This window comes from Delphinus delphis, chromosome 6 (genome assembly GCF_949987515.2).
Source record: "Delphinus delphis chromosome 6, mDelDel1.2, whole genome shotgun sequence".
Taxonomy (NCBI): Eukaryota; Metazoa; Chordata; class Mammalia; order Artiodactyla; family Delphinidae; genus Delphinus; species Delphinus delphis.
The window spans coordinates 109,417,212-109,438,945 of NC_082688.1; the positions used below are offsets into that span (position 1 = coordinate 109,417,212).

Genomic DNA, 21,734 nt, shown 5'->3' on the forward strand with positions numbered 1-21,734 from the left:
CCCACTGGCATTGCCTGGCCCAGAACACCTTCTTTTCTCTGACTCCAGTTTGCTTTGACAGATGATCAGGGTCGACGTTGTTTTGTTATAGTCTAGCCCTCGCCACAGACTCTGAGCTGCCCCATTTGTTTGGAGACAGAGAAAGAAACGTGATATTCGGAGGTTCCTGCTCTGTCCTGGCACCAGGTACCACGTGCACACGTAACGTCCAAGTAGGAGTCTTCAGTATCACTTTGCCGTTTACCTTTCATTCTGACAAATGTTCGGGATGAAATGCGCTCTGTTATCATTTGTCCTTGGCCAGACAGTTTTTATGGTTAGCAACAAGGCTCAAAGATAGAATGGAAAAAAAGTTGGTTGATAATATTAAAGCTTTATTTGTATTCAAATTAGATTTTTGGCTGTAGTTTCAACCTTTCTCCTATATTCCAATTATTAGGTAAAGTGAAAATATTTAATTTTCACCTACTTTGTGCTTCTCTCATAAACACAAATGAATAAAGGTAAGAAAATAGCAAAGAGCAGAGGCAAAGAGCAGAGGTAAATTACCCAGGAATAATGAGAAAGTGATTTATTAAGTGGAGACATGCCTTAAAATTTTTGATAGCTTGCAAGAAAGATTTGTCACTAAGAAATCTATTTGACTTGGGTAAATAAGCACTTTTAGACTATAAATGCTGTGAAGTTAGGGATAGATAGTGTTTTGGGTTTTGTTTTAAATTAAAAGGCCCTAGCACATGTGTGTGCTCATCTGGGCATGCTAATTGTGGAGTTAAGAAAAGACCATTTATAAAATGAATATGAAGAAATTCCTAGCGTGTGCATGTATCTGTTGATAAAGGCACTGAAATAAAAGCAATATTTTAAAAAGCACTGTTGCTAAAGGGTAGATATTTGTTGCTTTGGGTTTTTGAAATAGAAATAGTAATTATTGTGAAAACTCGAAGAGGAACTGACCAGTTCAGATGCGTTCAATTGGAAATGGCTGCAAGGGTCAGGATGAATGTTTGCCAGAATAAATGACATGAATAAGTGGAAGAGGCAGGAGATGGCAAGTTGGAAGATTCTCAGCAACATCAGGGAAGCTGCAGGGTAGTTAACCTGGGAACCAGGCAGGTAGCTTTTGCCTTTTCACGTCCTGTTGAAATCGAAATACTTGATCGAAGGTTAGGTTTGCGGATTTCCCAAACACTCCAAAGCAAGCAGGAAGGTCATGGACATACTCCAGGGATAATGAATGTCAAATCATGGAGCCCTTTTGCAGTAGCTTTCAGGAGATGGGAAAAGAGAACCAGCACAATAATTGCAAAAACTAATTGCCGGTGTCTCTCCAGCAAGGAGGGTTACGTGAACATTTTGACATACATGTGAATCCTGACCATTTTAATGTTCTGATGACTCATCAGACATCCTCCACTGCAGATGCTCTGTTCTCTGAATGGAGTTTCCCGCCACGAGGAAACTTTCTCAAATGTCAATTATTATAGTCAAGGGACAGTCTAGAGCAGTGCAGGTGACTGGCCAAATCATATCATTCTGAAGGCATTGTTCCAGAAATAACAATACACTATGTGAATCTGCCACTGTCATTATGTATCAGTACTTAGTTTTGGGGAAACCATTGGAACCTCAGCTGAGAAATGTTATAAGCAGTTGCAAGAAGCATTTCATTGGTGTTTCATAGATTGTAGAATAAATCCACCCACTGCAGGAAACAGAACAATCTCATATGGGAACACATGTATCTATACACTCAAATACATGGAGGTGACGGGGTAGGAGCAAAGCAGTATTTCTCACTTAAACATTCATTGCTGGGTGCACAGGGACAGAATCGTGAAACGGACATCCCAATGACACATCTTGCCCGTGATGGTAACAAAGAGAAAAAGGAAATCAATCTGAGTTGGCCCATCTCTCCTGAGATTGAATAAACATTAGTGATGGTGCTAAGATGTTAAAAATTAGTTATGAAGAGGAAGGAAAGAAGGAAGTACGGACACTGGGAGATCTATACATGCAATCATTCTTTCCCAAACTATCAGGAGTTGGGTATAAAAGTTGCCTTATATATGTGGAGCTAGGTGTTAGCTGAGATTCCTGGTTTTTGAGACTTAAATGAAATTGCATTAACCCCAAATGACACATTCCTGTCTTCCTTAAGATTTGTGTGGCTTTCCAGGGACGTGGGTTCACATGTTCATCCTTCACTTTTTTTTTTTTTTTGCGATACGCGGACCTCTCACTGTTGTGGTCCCTCCCGTTGTGGAGCATAGGCTCCGGACGCGCAGGCTCAGCGGCCATGGCTCACGGGCGCAGCCGCTCCGCGGCATGTGGGATCTTCCCGGACCGGGGCACGAACCTGTGTCCCCTGCATCGGCAGGTGGACTCTCAACCACTGTGCCACCAGGGAAGCCCCATCCTTCAGTTTGATGTCCTGTTTGGGGATCCTTCCTTCTTTCCTGCTGGCATTCCGCCCAGGCTTGCTCGCTACCTCGGTCATGCCGAGCTGAGTGGTTCACACACCCACTGTTCCTCACCTCTCAAACACGTCTCGGGTAGATGAGTGAGGCCTAGACTCGGAAGGTGTGAGGGCAGTGGCAGAGACGAAGCTGACAACAGGAAGGTGGAAGCTCTGACTTCTTTCATATTCTTTAGCTCCTATAGAGAATTTCTTCCCGGACAAAATGTCCTCCCTGTCCTTTGGCCTCCTGACATGTGTCCTCAAAATTTCCCTCTTATGTCTCTCTTGCAGGTCTGTACCAGAATATGTCATTCCTTCTTCCTTTTCATGCCGAGTAAGCCAGCTTTCTCACTATCTGTCTCTGCTTCTCCTGGCCAGACGCTGAGGCTTACCTTTCCGTAACCAACAAGTCCTTTCCAGGTGTTTTGCTAAACAAAGGTCATTCCCCTAAAAGAAATTAAACAGCTGGTTCTTGAATTACGCCCACCCAACGTTTGGTCGCATACTGGTTGGTGGCCCGCTATTGAAGACATTCCACAGTAGGTCCCTAAGTGTCCTCTCCAGCTTTATTCTCCTCCATGGAACTCTGCTCGGGAGATCTGCTCTGGTCATTGCCACTCCTTGTTCATGAAACAAGGAGACCACCGGACTGAGGTGGCTCTAATGCCTTGGTGGCCTGTGTAAGCAAACCGAAATGTAGCTTGTAAACGCCTCCAGGTTACAAGATCAAAACCTAAGGCCAGGGCCTTCCCTGGTTGCGCAGTGGTTAAGAATCTGCCTGCCAATGCAGGGGACACAGGTTCGAGCCCTGGTCCGGGAAGATCCCACATGCTGTGGAGCAACTAGGCCTGTGAGCCACAACTACTGAGCCTGCGCTCTAGAGCCCGCGAGACACAGCTACTGAGCCCACGTGCCACAACTGCTGAGCCTGCGCTCTAGAGCCCGTGTGCCACAACTACTGAAGCCCACACACCTAGAGCCTGTGCTCCGCAACAAGATAAGTCACTGCAATGAGAAGCCTGAGCACCGCAATGAAGAGTAGCCCCTGCTCGCCGCAACTAGAGGAAGCCCGCCCGCGTGCAGCAACGAAGACCCAACGCAGCCAAAAATAAATAAATTAAAAACAAAAACTCTAAGGCCAGCCCATCACAACCAACCAACCAGCTTTCAGCTACAGCCCATCAATGATTTCCTTCCTTTGCTTCTGCTGTTTCTCTGATCTGTGTAAGTCTTTCCCCAGCTCCTGTGGGTGGAGCATTTCTAACCACTTCCTGTCCGGCGCTGACTAATTTGAATTGATTTTTGCTTAGATAAACTCTTAAAAATTTTGTCTCATTTTATCTTGTTACGCAGGGAACCTACTTATACTAAAGAATTTATCCGGAATTCAAATTTAACTGGGCGGCCTGTAATTTTATTTGCTGAATCTGGCAACCCTACTCCTGACGTCCACAATAGGCATATAATATACGCTCCATGAATGTTTTTGAATTGATTAAGTGGCTGTACATGCAGAGTCTGGCATCTTTTGATGCTGTTGCCAATACAGAGTGAATGCTTTGCTTCGGTGGAAATCATTCCAGAGAAGCTTCAAGCTCTCTGCAGAGACGCCTGCTATGACGCACAGTTGACCTAAATATACTTCCCCGTCCCACTGCTTTTCTGTTTCTAATGGGGGTGGGGTGTCCTGCTGGCCCTCTCTCTGTGAAGCAAGCAGAGTGGGGGCAGCCACGGGCTCATGACAACAGCAGTGCTCACGGGTAGCTAGAGGTGAGTGTGCCTCGTGGCTGGAACTGACAATTTATGGCCCACGGTTGGTTAAACTCAGTCAGAAAATAAGTAGGTGAAGACCTCTGTCTCTGCAGCCCTGGGCTGAGCTCCGTCCCGGCTCCTAGTGTAGTGTGGACAAAGGGGAGTTGGGGAGAGGGTTCAGTCCCATTCAAGGTGGGTCCAAGAGGTTTTCACCCGCTAGGGCTGCACCCAGCATGGGACTCCTGTAACAGAGGAAGGTAGCTCCTGTGGCTGAGGAATACATTTATTTTCTGGTGTACGAAGCAAATGAAGGATTTCTCTGTTTTCAAAAGCTGCAGACCTTTGTACTTCTTGAATGACAAATGAAATAAAAATTGTTATGCTGAGCACCTCTGGGCACACGACATTGAGAGCCTCCCCTGTTTTTACGTCACCCCCTGTGGTTCCTTGTATAACAACAAGCCCCCGTATTCAACCCAAAGTGGTATTAACGTCTCCCTTCTCTGTGTTGCCCAAATAATTATTAACTCACTTAACACATTCAGCCCTGTAGTAGAGACCTTTAGAATTCAAGTCGTTTTCAGTGCATTCTCCAGTGCTACATCTTTCCTTAATTCTAATACTCATCGGGTGTTTCAATTGATAGTTTACCAGGAACACTTAATCACTTTGCTACCTCAGTCATAGGAACAGATTTCAGCTTTGACTGATCATCTTCATCATAAAGCATGAAGAAAGTAGCTATTTCTATTAAGCCTGCTGCTTCACCAAATGACACAAGTCTATCCACTAATTTTTTTTTTTCCCCCAGCAACACTTTAGACCCTATGGCTTCAGTATCCTGAAAATTCAATCCCTATTCTGTTTCTGAGCATATTATCTGGGGGCTGATTGTTTCTCCGGCCGGCAGGCTACCCTGTGCATGTGAATTACCTGGGCCACCTCACCTCAGTTGCGTGTTTCTGCTGCTTTGTGGCGGGTGCAATCATACGTGCCCGCTGGTGTGACCCCAGTGCACACGCTGCGCTTAAGTCAATGTTAAGCTATTGTATTATGGTGGCTTGAGTAATAGATTTCTCTTTCTTCAGCTATCATTTTTTCCGGTGGTTTTTCCAGAAATTGCTGATAACCAGCAAAGCCAGTCTCACCAGCAAGGTGCGTATTTGTCACAGTCACTTCTCCAGCAAGGAATCGCACCACTCTCCCATGACTCTGAAACTTGTGCTTTGATTGAAATGCGTTTCTTTCCTCCTCTTTGTAGCTTAAGAGCACTTCAGTAGCTCCTGAGTCCCGCCCCAAAGCCCTCTTATCACTGATGATGTGATAAATGTCATCATGGCTACAGCTCAAAAGACGATCTTTTTCCGAGAGCCTCAACTCAACACAATTATTTAGCCCAGCGCTATTTTTCTCTGATCTAGAGACTTCTTTGAAGTCAGTGGGATGCGTTCAGCATGAGGAGAGGATGGCTAATCTAGTCCTAAAAAGAGGCTTCTCTGACAGGCAATTTCCTCTCTCTTCTTCCCCAAGGCTGTGCAGGCTGTCTGCAAGTGGTTACATGCTCTTGGCTGGTTTAATATAATTTAATTATATCTCTATTATATTTTTGGGCCGAATATTTTGGATATTTATGGTAGTGTTTCTGATAGCATTTGATGTAGGCTTTAGATAGAGAACAAACAAAAAATAACTCCCTGAATTATTTAACTACATATCTTATTAAAAATGCACGTAAACCTAATTTTAAAATGGTTTTATTGAGGAATAATTGATAGGCAATAAATTACTCGTGTTTAAAGTGTACAATTTGGTATACTTTGACATGTGTCTGTATTACTGAAACCGTCATTGCAATCAAGATAATGAACATATCCATCACCTCCAATCGTTTCCATATGCCTCTTTGAAATCTCTCTTCCCATCTCCTTTCTTAGGCACTTCTACCATCCCCAGGCAATCACTGATCTATTCAAAAAAATTTTTATTACGACTTTATGTCTTTAGAGCAGTTTTTGGTTCACAGCAAAGTTGAGGGGCAGGGGCAGAGATTTCCCATGTGCGCCCTGCCCCTAGAGACGCATAGCTTCTCCCACTAACCACATCCCCACAGAGTGGTGCATGTATTACAGGAACACACCATAATCACACAAAGTCCATAGTTTACATTAAGGGTCACTCTTGGTGTTATACACTGATCTACTTTTCATCACTATAATTGAGTTTGCATTTTCTAGGATTCTAAATATAATCATAAAATACGTGCTTTTTGTCTGGCTTCTTTCACCAAGTGTAATTATTTTGAGGCTCACCCACGTAGTTGCATGTACTACTTTTTATTATATTTTATAGACTACCTATGGATAGACCACAATTTGTGTATCCATTTACGTGTTGATGGGCAACACAGAAATACAAATGATCATAAGAGACTACTATGAAAAATTGTATGCCAGCAAATTGGGCAACCTAGAATAAACTGATAAATTTCTAGAAATGTATCATCTACCAAGACTGAACCGTGATGAAATAGAAAATCTGAACAGACTGATTACTAGTAAGGAGATGGAACAGGTAATCAAAAACATTCCAACAAGCAAAAGTCCAGGACCAGTGGCTTCACTGGTGAATTCCACCAATTATTCAAAAAAGAATTGGTACTAATTTTTCTCAAACTCGCCCCCAAAATAGAAGAGAACTCTTCCAAACTCATTTTACGAGGCCAGCATTACCCCAATACCAAAACCAGACAAGGATGCCACAGGAAAAGAAGAATTATAAGCTGATGTCCCTGATGAACATAGATGCAAAATTCCTCAACAAAATATTAGCAAACCAAAGTCAGGAATACATTAAAAGGACCATATACCATGATCAAATGGGATTTATTCCAGGAATGCAGGGATGGTTCAACATTTACAAATCAGTCAGTGTGATACACCACATAACAAAATAAAGGGTAAAAAAATCATATGATCATCTCAATAGATGCAGAAAAGGCATTTGATAAATTTAACATACATTTATAATAAAAGCTCTCGGCAAGGTGGGTATAAAGGGAAGGTTCCTCAACATAATAAAGGCTACATATGACAAGCCCACAGCCAATATCATACTCAACAGTGAAAAGCTGGAAGGATTTCTTTTAAGATCAGGAGCAAGACAAGGATTCCCACTCTCATCACTTATTCGACATAGTATTGGAAGTCCTAGCCACAGCAATTAGATAAGGAAAAGAAATAAAAGGAATCCAGATTGGAAAGGAAGAAGTAAAACTGTCACTATTTGCAGATGACATGATACTACATATATAAAATCCTGAAGACCCAATTAAAAAACTGTTAGAACTAATATATAAATTCAGTAAAGTTGCAGGATACAAAATCAATACACAAAAGTCTGTTGCATTTCTATACACTAATAATGACCTATCAGAAAGAGAAATGTAAAAAGAATCTCATTTACAATTGTATCAAAAGAATAAAATACCTAGGAATAAACTTAACCAAGACCTGCATATCGAAAACTGTAAGATATTAATGAAAGAAACTGAAGAAAACACAAATAAATGGACAGATATTCCATCCTCTTGGATTGGACGAATTTAACAAACATAACTCTGAAATATTGCAGGTTTGGTCCAGACCACCACAATGAAGCAACTGTCACGATAAAATGAGTCACATGAATTTTTTGATTTCTCAGTTCGTATAAAAGTTATGTTTACACTATACTATACTGTAAAGTTATTATTTACACTATAGTATATACTATACTATACTATATACTATACTATAAAGTTATTATTTATACTATACTGTAGTCTATTAAGTGTGTAATAGCATTATGTATAAAACAATGTACATACCTTAATTAAAACTACTTTTTTGCTAAAACATGCTAATCATCATCTGAGCCTTCAGCAAGTCATAACCTTTTGGCTGGTGGAGGGTCTTGCCTCGATGTTGATGGCTGCTGACTGGTCAGGGCAGGGGTTGCTGAAGGCTGGGGTAGCTGTGACAGTTTCTTAAAATAAACAACAGTGGAATCTGCCACATCCATTGACTCTTCCTTTCACAAATGATTTCTCTGAAGCATGACATGCTGTTGGATAGCATTTTACCCACAGTAGAACTTCCTTCAAAACTGGAGTCAACCTTCTCAAACCCTGCTGCTGCTTTATCAGCTGAGTTTATGTCATTTTATAAATCCTTTGTTGTCATTTCAACAATCTTCACAGCATCTTCACCAGGAATAGATTCCATCTTAAGACACTACTTTCTTTGCTCATCCCCAAGAAGCAACTCCTCACCCATTCAAGTTTTATCATGAAACTGCAGCAATTCAATCACATCTTCAGGCTCCACTTCTAATTCTAGTTGTCTTTCTCTTTTTACCACATCTCCCCCTACTTCCTCCACTGAAGTCTTGAACCCCTCAAAGTCATCCCTGAAGGTTGGAATCAACTTCTTTCAAACTCCTTTTTAATGCTGATATTTTGACCTCTTCCCATGAATCGTGAATGTTCTTAATGGCATCTAGAATGGTGAATTCTTTCCAGAAAGTTTTTATTTACTTTGCCCAGATCTATCAGAGGAATCACCATCTATGGCAGCTATAGCCTTAGGAAATGTTTTTCTTAAATAATAAGACTTGAAAGTAGAAATTACTCCTTGATCCGTGGGCCACAGAATGAACGTTGTATTAGCAGGCATGAAAACAACATTAATCTCATTGTTCGTCTCCATCAGAGCTCTTGGATGACCAGGTGCATTGTCAATGAGCAATAATATTTTAAAAAGCATCTTTTTCTTGAGCAGCAGGTCTCAACAGTGGACTTAAAATATTCAGTAAACCATGTTGTAAACAGAGGTGCTCTCTTTTTATCTTTCATAGTTTCTGTGGGTCAGGAACTTGGGAGTGGTTTGACTAGGCAATGTGGCTTGTATTTCTCATGAGTTTCAGTTGGATTTTGGCTGACGAACCAGTCATCTTAAGCCTCCAAGGGGGCTGGAAGATCTTCCAAAGTGGCTCCCTCACGTGTCTGGCAAAGCGGTGCTTGCTATTGGTAGGAGGACTCAGTTTCCTCCATGTGGGCCTCTTTACAGGGCTGTGTGAGTTTCCATGTCATGACATGGTGGCAGGCCTCCCCCAAAGCCATCCATCCAAGAGATCAAGGTGGAAGCTGCAGTGCCTTTTATGACCTAGCTTCAGAAGCAAAAATAGGATGACAGGGCAAAAAAAACATGCTTTCTGTTTCGTTTTGTCTTATTTTTCTCATCCCTTAAGACCGTATTGGGCTGAGATTGAGGGTCAGAACATGATGGAATTATTTTTCATGAGCTAAAAAAAAATTATGATAAAGTGGAGATAACCAGTTGTTGTGGGAATTGTTGAAGGGGTGCCGATAGAAACAGAGGTCTCTGTGTTCCAGTGAGGACGTATGGCCCACAGCTAGATGATGGCCAGCCTGTCTGAGTCTATCCAGGACCCAAACAAGTTCTTGCACATTGAGGACCGAAGCGCTGGTTCCTCCAGAGGCAACACCACAAGCTAGAAGTTGATGCTGTTACTGGGAATGATGGTGGTGGTGTGGCTTCTCCCATGACTTTACGTGGGGTGGGGGGGCAGAGGCAAGCGGGAGCACAAAGCAAAGGGCAGATCTTACGTGCTGCAGAGTGGGGACTTCCTCTGACAAACAAGTATGTGAGCACACAGAGGAAGACTTTGGGGGCGTCTAGAGACACCTGGGAATGATGGGAAGGGCGTTCACCTGGCAGTCAAGCCCATGGTGTCTCCTGCTGTCACAACCTGAGTGCAAAGGACAGTGTGATCTCATTTGTGGATGATGATTATTGATCCATTTGCTATATACATCGCATATCATGTATATAGGTCACAACCAGCATCTTCTAACCATCAGCTAAGGAGAGTATCTAGTGTTTTGTTCCTCCACAAGAACACCCACAGCAAGCAGTCCAACAAATTGTGATGGAACTAAATGGTGCTGAAGCATTGTTCTATCTGTTATTAGAAGACCCTGTTTTAGTTCCCGTACTTTCAAAAAAGGCAAAAAAAAAAACCTTTATGTTTTTAACAGCTCACGCAGGGTTCTTAAGTTGAAAACTACATCTGTTCAAAGTTTAGGCAATCTGTGAAATTTTATTTTTATAAAGCATTTTCCAAATTAGAACACCAAGAGCATCCGGACACCACAAAGCCGCCCATTGGTTTTTGACCGTTTCTCAGTTTATAGAGTAGCAAGCGGAACTGTTTTCTCCACCTCACACGACATTAGAAAGGAAATGTGCTTGGGCTGGAATTGTAGTTGGAGATGGAATTCTTGCCATGAACTAATAAACAACTGGAAACAAGGGTGATTAGAATGGAAATGACACAGCAGAGGCCTCCAGCAGCGTCACTCTGCATTTACACATCTCAGGGTAAGAAGCTCATTCCCCTGAATGAGTCCCTCTGAGCCAGGTGCTCCTGCGATTTCATCGTCCAGTTGAGGCCCCAAAAGGCAGAGTCATAGAGCAGCCAGTTCTGCTCCCTCTTGCAAGAGTTGCATTTTTGGTTACGGAGATTATGGCAAACTTGTGGGAGTTTGGGGGGAAAGTACGTAGAGGAAATAAGAAGAAGACCAAACGAAAAGTTAGTTTTGAGAAGTTTGGTGGGAAATTGCTGAATTTTAAAGTAATGTTGTCTTTACCTCGCATATTTTGTTCACGAAACTTTCAAATGGTAAGAGACTGTACCCGTCAGTGATTTGCTCCTTCACTTTCTGTTTCGGTGTCTATGTTTGGTATGAAAATTCTATGCTTTACCTCCATATTATTTAAGCATTTTAGAGACAAAGTGTGATTCTGTTGTTTTTTGTTAAATGAAGAGCTAAAAAACATGGATGCTTAAAATTCTCAGACCCCTGGGGTAGGAATTAAGGGAGCAAGTGAGGGTCAAGCCGTGGGGAACACATTAGTGTTTCACGTTTTCCCATCTCCTCTCCCTAGGTCCTTGGCAGATGGAATAGTTTTCCTCATTTTCCTCACATGCAAAACAAGCGGTAGAAAAAGGGACATCATTGAAGGTTAGTATGAGTGCTGTACAGGCAGAAACTTCTCTCTAGTGGGGACTGTCCTTGGGTGAGGTGACATTCTGTTACAAAGGGGAGGCTTGATTTAATTAAAAGGTCCAATGCTCCTGGCCTAGGATATGGGGCAAGCTCTATGCATTTCCGCCTGGCACATGGTGGGCACTTGATAAATATTTATTGAAGAATTTCTGCAGCCTGAGCCTTCTTTGTGGCAAGAGATGACATTTATCTTCATAACCCGCAATGGACTCATCAAATCTCAATGATTTATTGAACCATTATTGTCACATAATAAAGTTATGATTGATTTTTAGGGAAGCTATCAGGAAAAATGATGAAATATTATTTATGGAAGATGCTTGAATTTTTTTTTTTTTTTTTTTTTTTTTTTTGCGGTACACGGGCCTCTCACTGTTGTGGCCTCTCCCGTTGTGGAGCACAGGCTCCGGACACGCAGGCTCAGCAGCCGTGGCTCACGGGCCCAGCCGCTCCGCGGCACATGGGATCCTCCCGGACCGAGGCATGAACCCGCGTCCCCTGCATCGGCAGGCGGACTGTCAACCACTGCGACACCAGGGAAGCCCAAGATGCTTGAATTTTTAAATAAAAAGTTCAATATGGTGATTCCTCAAAAAATTAAAAATAAAACGACAGTAGGATCCAGCTTACCCCTCTTCTGGGTATTTTTCCGAAGAATATGAAAACACGAATTTGAAAAAAATATATGCACCCTTATGTTCATTGCAGCATTATTTACAATAGCCAAGATATGGAACAAGGTAAGTGCCTATCAACAGACGAATGGATAAAAACGATGTGGTATATATACACAATGGAATATTACTTAGCCATAAAAAGATGACATTTGCCCTTTGTGACATGGATGGACCTTAAAGTTACTATGCTAAGTGAAACAAGACAGACAAAGATAGACAAACACTGTGTGATTTTACTCATATGTGGAATGTACAAAACAAACAGACATACAAAAAACAAAATAAATGAACAAGCCAAACCGAAGAAAAACAAACACGTAGACTCAGAGTAGTGGTTACAGAGGGGAAATGGGGGCAAACTGAGTGAAGGGGACCAACTGCATGGTGGTTGACGGAAACTAAAGTTTTGGTGGTGAGCACTGTAGTGAATACAAAAGTAGAAATATAGTGCTGTACACACGAAACTTACATAATGTTATAAATCAATTTTACCTCCATAAAAATAAAATTTAAAAGTGCCATCTAAATAGGAGATATTATATTTTAAAATATGGCCAGGAGGGGAGAGAAACACATGAGAGCAGTAGATGAATCATCTTTAGCTCTTGCCACGAGTACTGGACAGACTCATTGCCCTTTTGGTTACACTGTAAGGAAGAATTTGAAATAGTTATTGTTTTGAGAGGAATTGCATCTGCACAGAAGTCCTAGCCATTTATGAAAGCTGTCTTTTGGGAAGAGTTCATTATTTTCTGCCCTTTGGGGGAAAGCCCATGATAGGCCACCGTGTCCCCAAACTCAAGGACAGTTTCAAACGAAGCATCTGAATCCTGCCGCTTTCAGAGAAGTCGGACGAAGCACGGGCTGCTGTTGGTGGCCAAGGTAGTGGTGCTCCGGCTCTATTTGCTGGGCAGCTTCATGAGAATCAACTGGTTTACAGTCATGACGGGGGAAAGGTCACTTTGTGGGAGAGTCGATTTCCCATTCATCACCATCCTTGATTGCCTTCTTGGCGATTTCATTTTCTGACATCAAACTAGTCCTTTTGAAGAAAATCTGGCAAAATCTGGTTTTTGTGGGCTCTCAGAATCCTGGATGGGTAGTCCACGCACGTCTCCCAGGTCTGGCTCTCCCCGAGCCTGTGTGCAACGGTCGCTTAGGACCCAGCTTATCTAAATCCAACCTCAGCATCCGTCCCTTCCTCTCGTCCCTGTATCTGTACCTTTGCGTCTCAGATGTGGCGACGAAAACTTTGCAGTCACGTCTGACCTCTCTATTCTTGCACAGGGTGGCAAATCAATGAAAATCTCCCAGGAAGTTTTCTTTACAGATGCTTCTTGCATTCAGAATGTTACTTTCTTTAGTCTTTCTCTCCTTTAATATTTACCTGTTGGCTGATCTTTCCATTTTACCCCTTCTATTTTTACCCTGACACTTCCTGTTCAAAACCCCCGAGTGCGTCCCTGCAGTCGGTAAGGGAAAGGTATACACCTTGGCCTGCATTCTGTCTCCACTGCACCGTCCCAGTTTAACTGCGGCAGCCCAAACGCAATCCTTTGTCACTCTCTGTGTTTGCTCATTCCTACCTGGCCCTCTTCTGCTGGGGCTCCCCCAGGACTCCCAGCCACTCCAGTTTGTTGCGAGCATTGGACAGACACAGTCCCAGCTCTGCTCGTGGGACGTTTCATCTCCATCCCCTTTAACAATCCATTATTATGGGAATTTGATTTTGGCTTTATAGCTCTTATCCTGAAATTTGGACAGTGGTTGCCATGACATGCAAGATGAAATTTAAAAAAGAACAGTTATCGATCTTACGTCAATGGCAAAACACAGAAGGATACAATCCCCTAGTTTGGGCATCTCTTACAGACTCAGGGTGAGGGTCGGGTCCTGCTTTGTCTCCTGTGCAGCCGAGTAAGCCTCCAGGACCCCATCCACAGTCTGCAGGGCTGCCCTGCTCTGCAAGGGGCCCTCCTGGGGACACGCCCCGGCCACGTGTTCCGAGGGGACCACATCGTGCTGCATCAGCTGGTGTGTTTAGCCGTGGGGTGGCTATTCTGTGCCTCTGTTATGTCACCGGTCTCAGGTCCAACGGCATGATTGCCTCAAACACACTGACATTCACAGGGAAGTCTGAGGTGCCCGAAGTGGCTTCTGCAGGGTGCGTGGCTCATGACACAGCCTGTCGCAGTGAAGGGTCTCCTCGGAGGGTCTCCACCGAGGGTCTCCTCCGCTCTGCCACTCAGCCACTTGGCTGTTCACGCCTCTGTGTAAAGGACAGTCAGTGCCATCCCAAGGAGGGGATGTCTGTCCCCTCGGCCCTGGGGACTTTCTGGTCCCCCTGCAGCACTAGGGGTGGGCAGCCCTTCCCTCAGGGACTGGCCATTTTCTCCTGGAGAGAAGGTATCACAGCTGTGCCCGGTGTACTGACATTGGACCCCGAGGTAACATGGTGAAACATTTGGTTTTACTCATGACACGTGGACACTCTGATTCCCTGATGAAGCTGAATTGTAGGGCACAATGTCCCAGAATTTTGCATTTGGTGGGAATTGACATAGGGAGGCTAATTCTTATTCTTGCCAAATAAGGGCATTAATAAAAATCTACCATCTCTTATACTGTCATAAGAGGAGAAAAAAAAGCCTAAGATTGATGCATAAAAAGATGTTATTAAATGGAATAGATTTAGCTTCGTGATTCTCAGTTTTCTCAGTTCACTGAGGCTGGGTGAAAAGTGGGCCAGGAACTGGTCCACCGGTCCTGAGTTTGGGAACCACGATTCTGCGAACCATGTTCATCTAACTGAAGTATCCTTGAAGGTCCGAGTTCAGTGCCGCCGCTAGTGTACCCCACCCCTCCTCTTCCCGCCACCACACACATCTTTACAACACGTTTGAACAACTATCCGTATTTGCTGTCTTGTGTTGTCCTCTAATGGTTTCGTGTGTAGACATCTTGTCTCTTCCAGCCAGACTGTCTAGGTAAATAGAAGGCACTGACTAGCTAATTATTTGCATTTCTTTCTATGATACATGCTGGTTTGCTATTTAGAGGACTGTAGGCTATTCACACGTGTGTGTGTGTGTGTGTGTGTGTGTGATGCGTGTGTGTTGTGAAAGTCAGCTGGAGCCCTCTATTTACATAGGCACATAAAAGAAGGGTGCACATTTCTGAAGAAATAAGTGAGCTTTGTGATAAGAAAATTAGCCTGTGGAGTTTCCTCCATCTTTCTCTCCGTTTCCTGCAAGGCTGGAAGGATGAACTCCCTATTGTGTGGACCTGGCCCTGCATTTGAGCATCTGTAAAGTCTCCTCATTTGTGATGATTCAGTGATACTGCAGGGTGTAGCAGGTAGTTGAGATTCTCCCACAAAATATCAGAATTGTTTTTCATTTTAATACGCTTTTTTATTTAAAAAAATCATAAAATGTTTCTTAGAGTGACAGCTGAGCCTCAATATTTATGACTTTCTGATTGCTCTAGCAGTTTAGAGAAAAAATAAAAAGGAGCTTCAAGTAAAATTTAAGTGGAAAAGATTAAAATTCAGAATTATGGATGTTTTTTCATTTGAATAAATCCTCCCTCTTTGCTGGAAATTTTATGTGCCAGCCTGTTTCCCTATAGTTGACAGTCTTTGAAGAAGGACTTAATTTCTTTCTTCGAAGTATATGAACAGAGTTATTTTTTGAAGATCCGCACAACTCCCTCCCACCCCCCCCCCAGCTTCTAGACTCTACTTTTGGCTGCAAACCAAGCACACACACCACCCATCTTGCACATAAAAGATTCAGTTTGGGACACAAGCGTGGAGCGTATGAGTGAGTGAAATGGACAGACGACAGAACATCATTATCTTGGGGATGTTTTAAACTGCTGCTACTGATGATAGCCACACAGCTGATTTATGGTATGTGCTCAAAACTGTTTAGTCATTTCCCTTTTTGGGAGTTCATGAGTTTTCAGATTCATATGTATTAAGTCTTATGCCTAAATTAAATCATATTTCCTAACCCCCATTGCAGCTCTTTAATCACTTTGTGATTGGTTTCTTTTCTTCAAATAATATGTTTCTCTAACAACTTAATGGAGTATGTTATTAACGTCTGATTAATCTTTTGCGGATGGAGGAATAATATGACTACCTCCCTTCAAGGTGTATGTAATGTAACTTCATTACTATTAACTCAAACTGCTGTAAGAGAGATTATGGTGCGCCCAGGAAAACAAAGAAAACGGACGTCATTGACAAATAATCTCAGAAAGGGAATAAGGCAGAATCCTCCTTCCCCAAAAAGGACTCACTATAAATGAGAATTTTATTATACTTCATTAAAATGTTTACGTTTTAGTAAGACCTTAGACCTGCGGCATTTTCTTGTCTTAGTTTTTCCTGACTCATTAATTCTTTCAACACAGCTTGGTGAGTGACACCGACCCTTGTTCTAGGTGCCGGGAGAATAGTAGCAAATAATTCCGAGAGAAACTCTGCCTGTGTGGGATTGATACTCTCATGAATCCTGATGAATTAGTTTATATTTTTTTAAAAGCTTGTTGTGTGAGCTTACTGAACTTTATATAAAAGACTTGATTATATATTGCAGCCTTATTAGTAAAAGAACAAACATGAATCATTTGGGATTAGATTCTTAGGGGAACATGGTGCAGAGGGTGGTGGTGAAACACCCTTTCTCTAGACCTGGGGTCTTAGCAGTAGCAGGTACAGATTGTGGTGCCTGAAATTGATGGAGTGACGAAAAAAGGGACACAGAAAACGGGAATTGTCAGGATTGTTTCCAGAAGGTATCATGACCACGTTCTCCCAAACATTGTAAAAGGCAGAAGAGAAAAGCATCCTTGCGTCTGGTCTAAGATAAAGGTTTTACTCAAAACAATATCTTAAAAAAAAAAATCTTGGACTTGACCAGTTTTGGAATTTTGAGGATGGGGTAGAATTTTAGGCAGAGCTGGCCCTGATTAAGAATGAGAGGAAGGCGGAGTTCGGGAGACACCTCTCCGCATCCCGTTTACCCTGTTCTCCATCTGACTTATCCTGTTACACTCCCTGTGAGGGGTCCATTCTGAAGACCTGGGATTAAACCCCAACTTTGCTATTTGTCACTCGTGTACGTGAAAGAGCCACCTTGCTAAGCCTCAGTTTTCTCATCTACAAAATAAAGATAAGAATATTAAGCTCCGAAAGTATAGATGAAGACTAAATATAATATGCAAATATAGTAATATATAAATATAATGTATGTGCAAGTGCTTCGATACAATTAATAACAAGACTTAGCATCATAACTAATACTTCCTTAAGGAATGGAAATAAAACTCTGAGAAACACAGGAACCTCTACATTGAAAGCCTGCCAAATGGAATGGCCAAGCTGTGGATTTGTACGTTGATCAGACGGTGCCTTGGATTAAACCACGTGTGAGGCTTCACATTTTGCACACGGAAAACCATAGCAAACCCCACTTATTCTGATCCCTGGTTACTCACTCTTGCCAGACTGGTCCCGGATGGAACTTTATAAGGGACGTACTTCCTGTAGATATGACCAACTCTAGAACATGGAACGTCAAACATTTCTCCTCCACACATCCAGACCTAAAGAGGGGAAATTAAAAGTATAATAAAAGCGAACGGTACCTTTCATACCAAAAGACCCAAATTATTAGTAAGATTCATACAAAATCTTAAAATCTCTTAAAGTCTCTAAATCAATAATTTCTGTTTATTATCAATGGCCAACCAAGGGGAAAAAAACCCACATTTTAAAAAAGCTAGATTCATAGGAGTATAGAACCAAAATATTAGTTCAGTAAATCTAATTTCCATAGATAACATGTTGACATATTTTTTATTCTCGTAGAATTTTAACACAACTATTGTAATAAACTGACATTTAATGGTTAGACATCTTATTTATATAGATATTTGTTTTGACAATCTTGTGAAGTCATTAGAAGAAATAACATTGGAATTTGTGTCAGTTAAAAAAGGAATTTCTAAAATAGGTGAATGAATGAAGCCACTTAGGTATATCCATAATTTATCTAGATACTGAAACTTTCAGTAGAGCTCACCTTAAGAATCAGAGTTGCATTCTAATTTCTCCCCACTCCCGATCTTTTCTTAGGTACAGAAAATAATTGGTTAGTGATGTGTACTCAAGAGATGTTAAACTCAGGGTATCTGTTAAGATGTTGTACTTATAGGTAGTGATAAAAATTAATTGGTTATGTTTTCCCATGACTGCCCACTCAAACCATTAATCCTGGTTTTACACAACAGGCTGCACTGTAAACGGGCTAATTATCAAAACATAAATGCAGGCTTCATATATGCTAGATTTTTAGCTATTTTCATTGCAAGAAAATGATTTAAAAAAAGAGTTAGATACTTTAATGGTTAGTTTTATGTGTCAAAGGCTGCACCAGAGCGTCCAGATAGTTGGTCAAACATGACTCTGGCTGTTTCCATGAGGATGTTTTATGGATGAGATTAACATTTAAATTGGTGGATTTTGAGTAAAGCAGTTTCTCTCCGTGATGTGGGTGGACTTATCCAATCAGTTAAAGGCCCTTGAAGAACAAAGACTGACCTGCCTCAAGCAACAAGGAACTCTGCCAGCAGACTGCCTGCTTTTGAACATGAAAGGCAACTCTTCCCTGCATCTTCAGCCTGCTGGTCTACCTTGCAGATTTTTTGGATTTACCAAGCTTCCTCAATCCCATGAGCCAATTCCCTTAAATAAATCTCCCTCCATATAGGTACCCCGTTGGTTCTGTTTCTCTGGAGAACCCTGACTGATGCAGATACACAGCTTCGTTTAAAGTGAAATATTGGAAGAGAGAAAGAGAAATGTTTATGTCTTAACTTACATTTGCTTCCATCTTCTTTCACTAAGAGGAATGGCACCCTAAGTAAGACTGGTGAACAAACAGTGATGAATGGAATCCCAAGGGGATGGCAAATGGATTATGAAAACAATACTCAGTTGCTCTAACTCCTGAGAGTTCAGGACTATTCATGGTATCAATTTCAACTTGGCTTTAGATCAAGTCGTCAGAACTATGCATAGATCATGTAAAGCTGGGAGGGGCAGAGAACATTCTAAACTACAGTACCGACATCTGGAAAGATCCCGAGAGGCTGGAGCTATTATATAAGATTAAACATAAAAAGGGTAAATATAAGGACCTGTCCCCAGACCTGCAAAAATCAACTCTTCCAGAGCAGGAGAAGGTAGAAAAAAGACTGAGTAGCACAAAACACATCACCAGCAAAATATGGAGAGTTTAGGGATTAAAGGTCTTGATCTATCTACCTGAAGTCTTATGCTAATTTCTGAGAAAATGCTTTATATTCCCTTGTAAAGAGAATTACCAACATGGGGAAGGGATGCAAACTGTGTCTTAGAAAGAAACAATTGGAAGAATGGAGGTTCGTAGTCTTGATAAGATAAAATTCAGAGAAGTGCTTTTCGAATATCTGAAGAACCTAACATTTGGTAGTGATGTTCGTAGAACCCCAAGGAGCTAGGACTAGGATTAATAGGATAGAGCTATAAAGAGACAGATTGCAACTCAGTGGAAGGAGGAAATTTGTAATAGGCAGCTCGGATAAAGATGAAATGGGCTTCCTGTATTGCTAGGTGTGTTGAAATCCACAGTTGATGACATTTTGTAGACAAGAATGTAACTCTGGTGGACAGTTGATCTAGCCGATATTTTAGGTAATTCTAATAATAAGAGTTAGCATTTATGAATGCTTACTGTGCTCTTTTTCATTTAATGCCCACAACTCAATGACAGACTTTACTATTTCCCCAGTTATATAGGTGGGAACATGGCAGCCTACAGGCTAACTTGTCCAAAGCTGCAGAATTGGCCACATCCAGAACAGAGATATGCATCCTAGTGATCTAACTCCAGTGCCCACCTACTAAGTCAACAGTTTATCTACAGAGTCAGCAAACTTTGTTGTAAAGGGCCAGATAGTAAATACTTCAGGCTTTGTGGGTTATATGGTCTTGCAACTAAGAAACTTTGCTAAGAAGAGACATGACTGTATTTCAGTAAAACTTTGTTGACATAGATAGGCAGTGGGTCATAGTTCGCTGGTCCCTGTTCTATAAGATACACAATCCTTTCAAACACTGAAATTCAGGGATTCTAAGATACTACATATGGGAGGTTGCATTTTCCCAACTTAGACACCACAATATCTCCCATTGCACATGCCCCTCTACAATGTGACCTTGGTACCCCCCACTGAGATGTGGGACTATGTTCCCTGTCCTTGAATTTGGGTGTGCTTGTGAATTCTTAGGCCTGTAGAGGACAGCAGAAGTGACTGAGGTCATGAAAGGCATAGCTTCTGCCTGTCCCCTGGGGCACTCGTTTTTGCAAATTTGAGCTGCCATGTAAGAAATCTGACACCTTGAGGAGACCCCACTGTAGAAAGTTTGGGCCACATGAAAGGTCACGTGTAGGCGCTCGGGCCGACAGCCTCAGCTGTTTTCACCAACACCCAACATCAACTGCTGGGCATGTAGATGAAGATTCCTCTAAATGATTCCAGCCTCTAGCTGTGACCCTAGATACCATGCAGCAGAAATGAGCTCTCTCCTTTGTACCTTTTCTGAATTTGGGACCCAGGAATTTGATACAATGCTTGTTTTATGCTGTAGATTTTGGGGTGCTTCGTCAGGCAGTAATAACTGGACTACAGACTTCCAAATCCGCGGTGGAGGTGACCTCTAACACGGGATAAAAATTTACAGGTCACCCACAGATTTTATCTCATCCTACTGTGGGAGATACAGTGCAGGACGTACAAATTTCCATGCTCACTTCTTCCGGGGCTCACTGCCAGGCTATAATCCCCAGCTCCTTGGTATTCAGAAGGGGCTGTATGCTTGTTTCTTGCCAGTGGAATGTGGACAGAAGTGATGTGCATCACCTCTGGGCTCAAGTCAGTAAGCGGGGACTTCCTTTCTCCCCTTCATGATTCTCTTCTCCCTCAGAGCCTGATGAATTGCAGAAGATCCAGAGGAGGCCTCTGAGCCCCTAGAAGGTGGTGGAGTCACTAGGCAGATGGGGCCTGAGTGTCTGGAAACCGGGGTGGAGCAGAGCACACAGCTTCCTTCTCTCCCAGGGCTGAAGTGTAGCAGCTGCATGACTGATGCTAAGTTACCAAGATTTGGGGATTATTACAGCAGTTGGTCCACTCTAAGAACCCTGTTTTGTTTGGTTCTATTTTCAGTCTCTTCTGACATTTTAACTCAAATACAGTGAATTTTTTAAGTACAATTTTAATTTTATCAAAAACTTTATTGAATCAAACAGCCTGAATATTTGTGAGATTATTTCCTTTTATTAACTGTGCATTTTATTTTATTTTTGTTTAATTTATAAATTTATTTATTTAGTTTTGTCTGCGTTGGGTCTTCGTTGCTGTGCACGGGGTTTCTCTAGTTGTGGCGCACGGGGGCTACTCTTGGTTGAGGTGCGCGACCTTCTCATGGAGGTGGCTTCTCGTTGTGGAGCATGAGCTCTAGGTGCACGGGCTTCAGTAGTTGTGGCTCGTGGGCTCAGTAGTTGTGGCACGCGGGCTCAGTGATTGTGTCGCACGGGCTTTGTTGCTCCGTGGCATGTGGGATCTTCCCGGACCAGGGCTTGAACCCATGTCCCCTGCA

At 42.3% G+C, this 21,734-nt stretch overlaps 1 protein-coding gene across 2 annotated transcripts in view; it reads right to left on the bottom strand.

Annotated features, from left to right (window-relative positions):
• GALNTL6 (polypeptide N-acetylgalactosaminyltransferase like 6) overlaps positions 1–21,734 on the bottom strand; it is a 1,143,433-nt gene that overhangs the window by 62,537 nt on the left and 1,059,162 nt on the right. For both annotated transcript variants that reach the window (XM_060013624.1, XM_060013625.1), the window contains one exon: positions 17,531–17,638. In XM_060013624.1, coding sequence (XP_059869607.1) covers positions 17,531–17,638 — 108 coding nt within the window. The remainder of the gene's footprint in view (positions 1–17,530; positions 17,639–21,734) is intronic.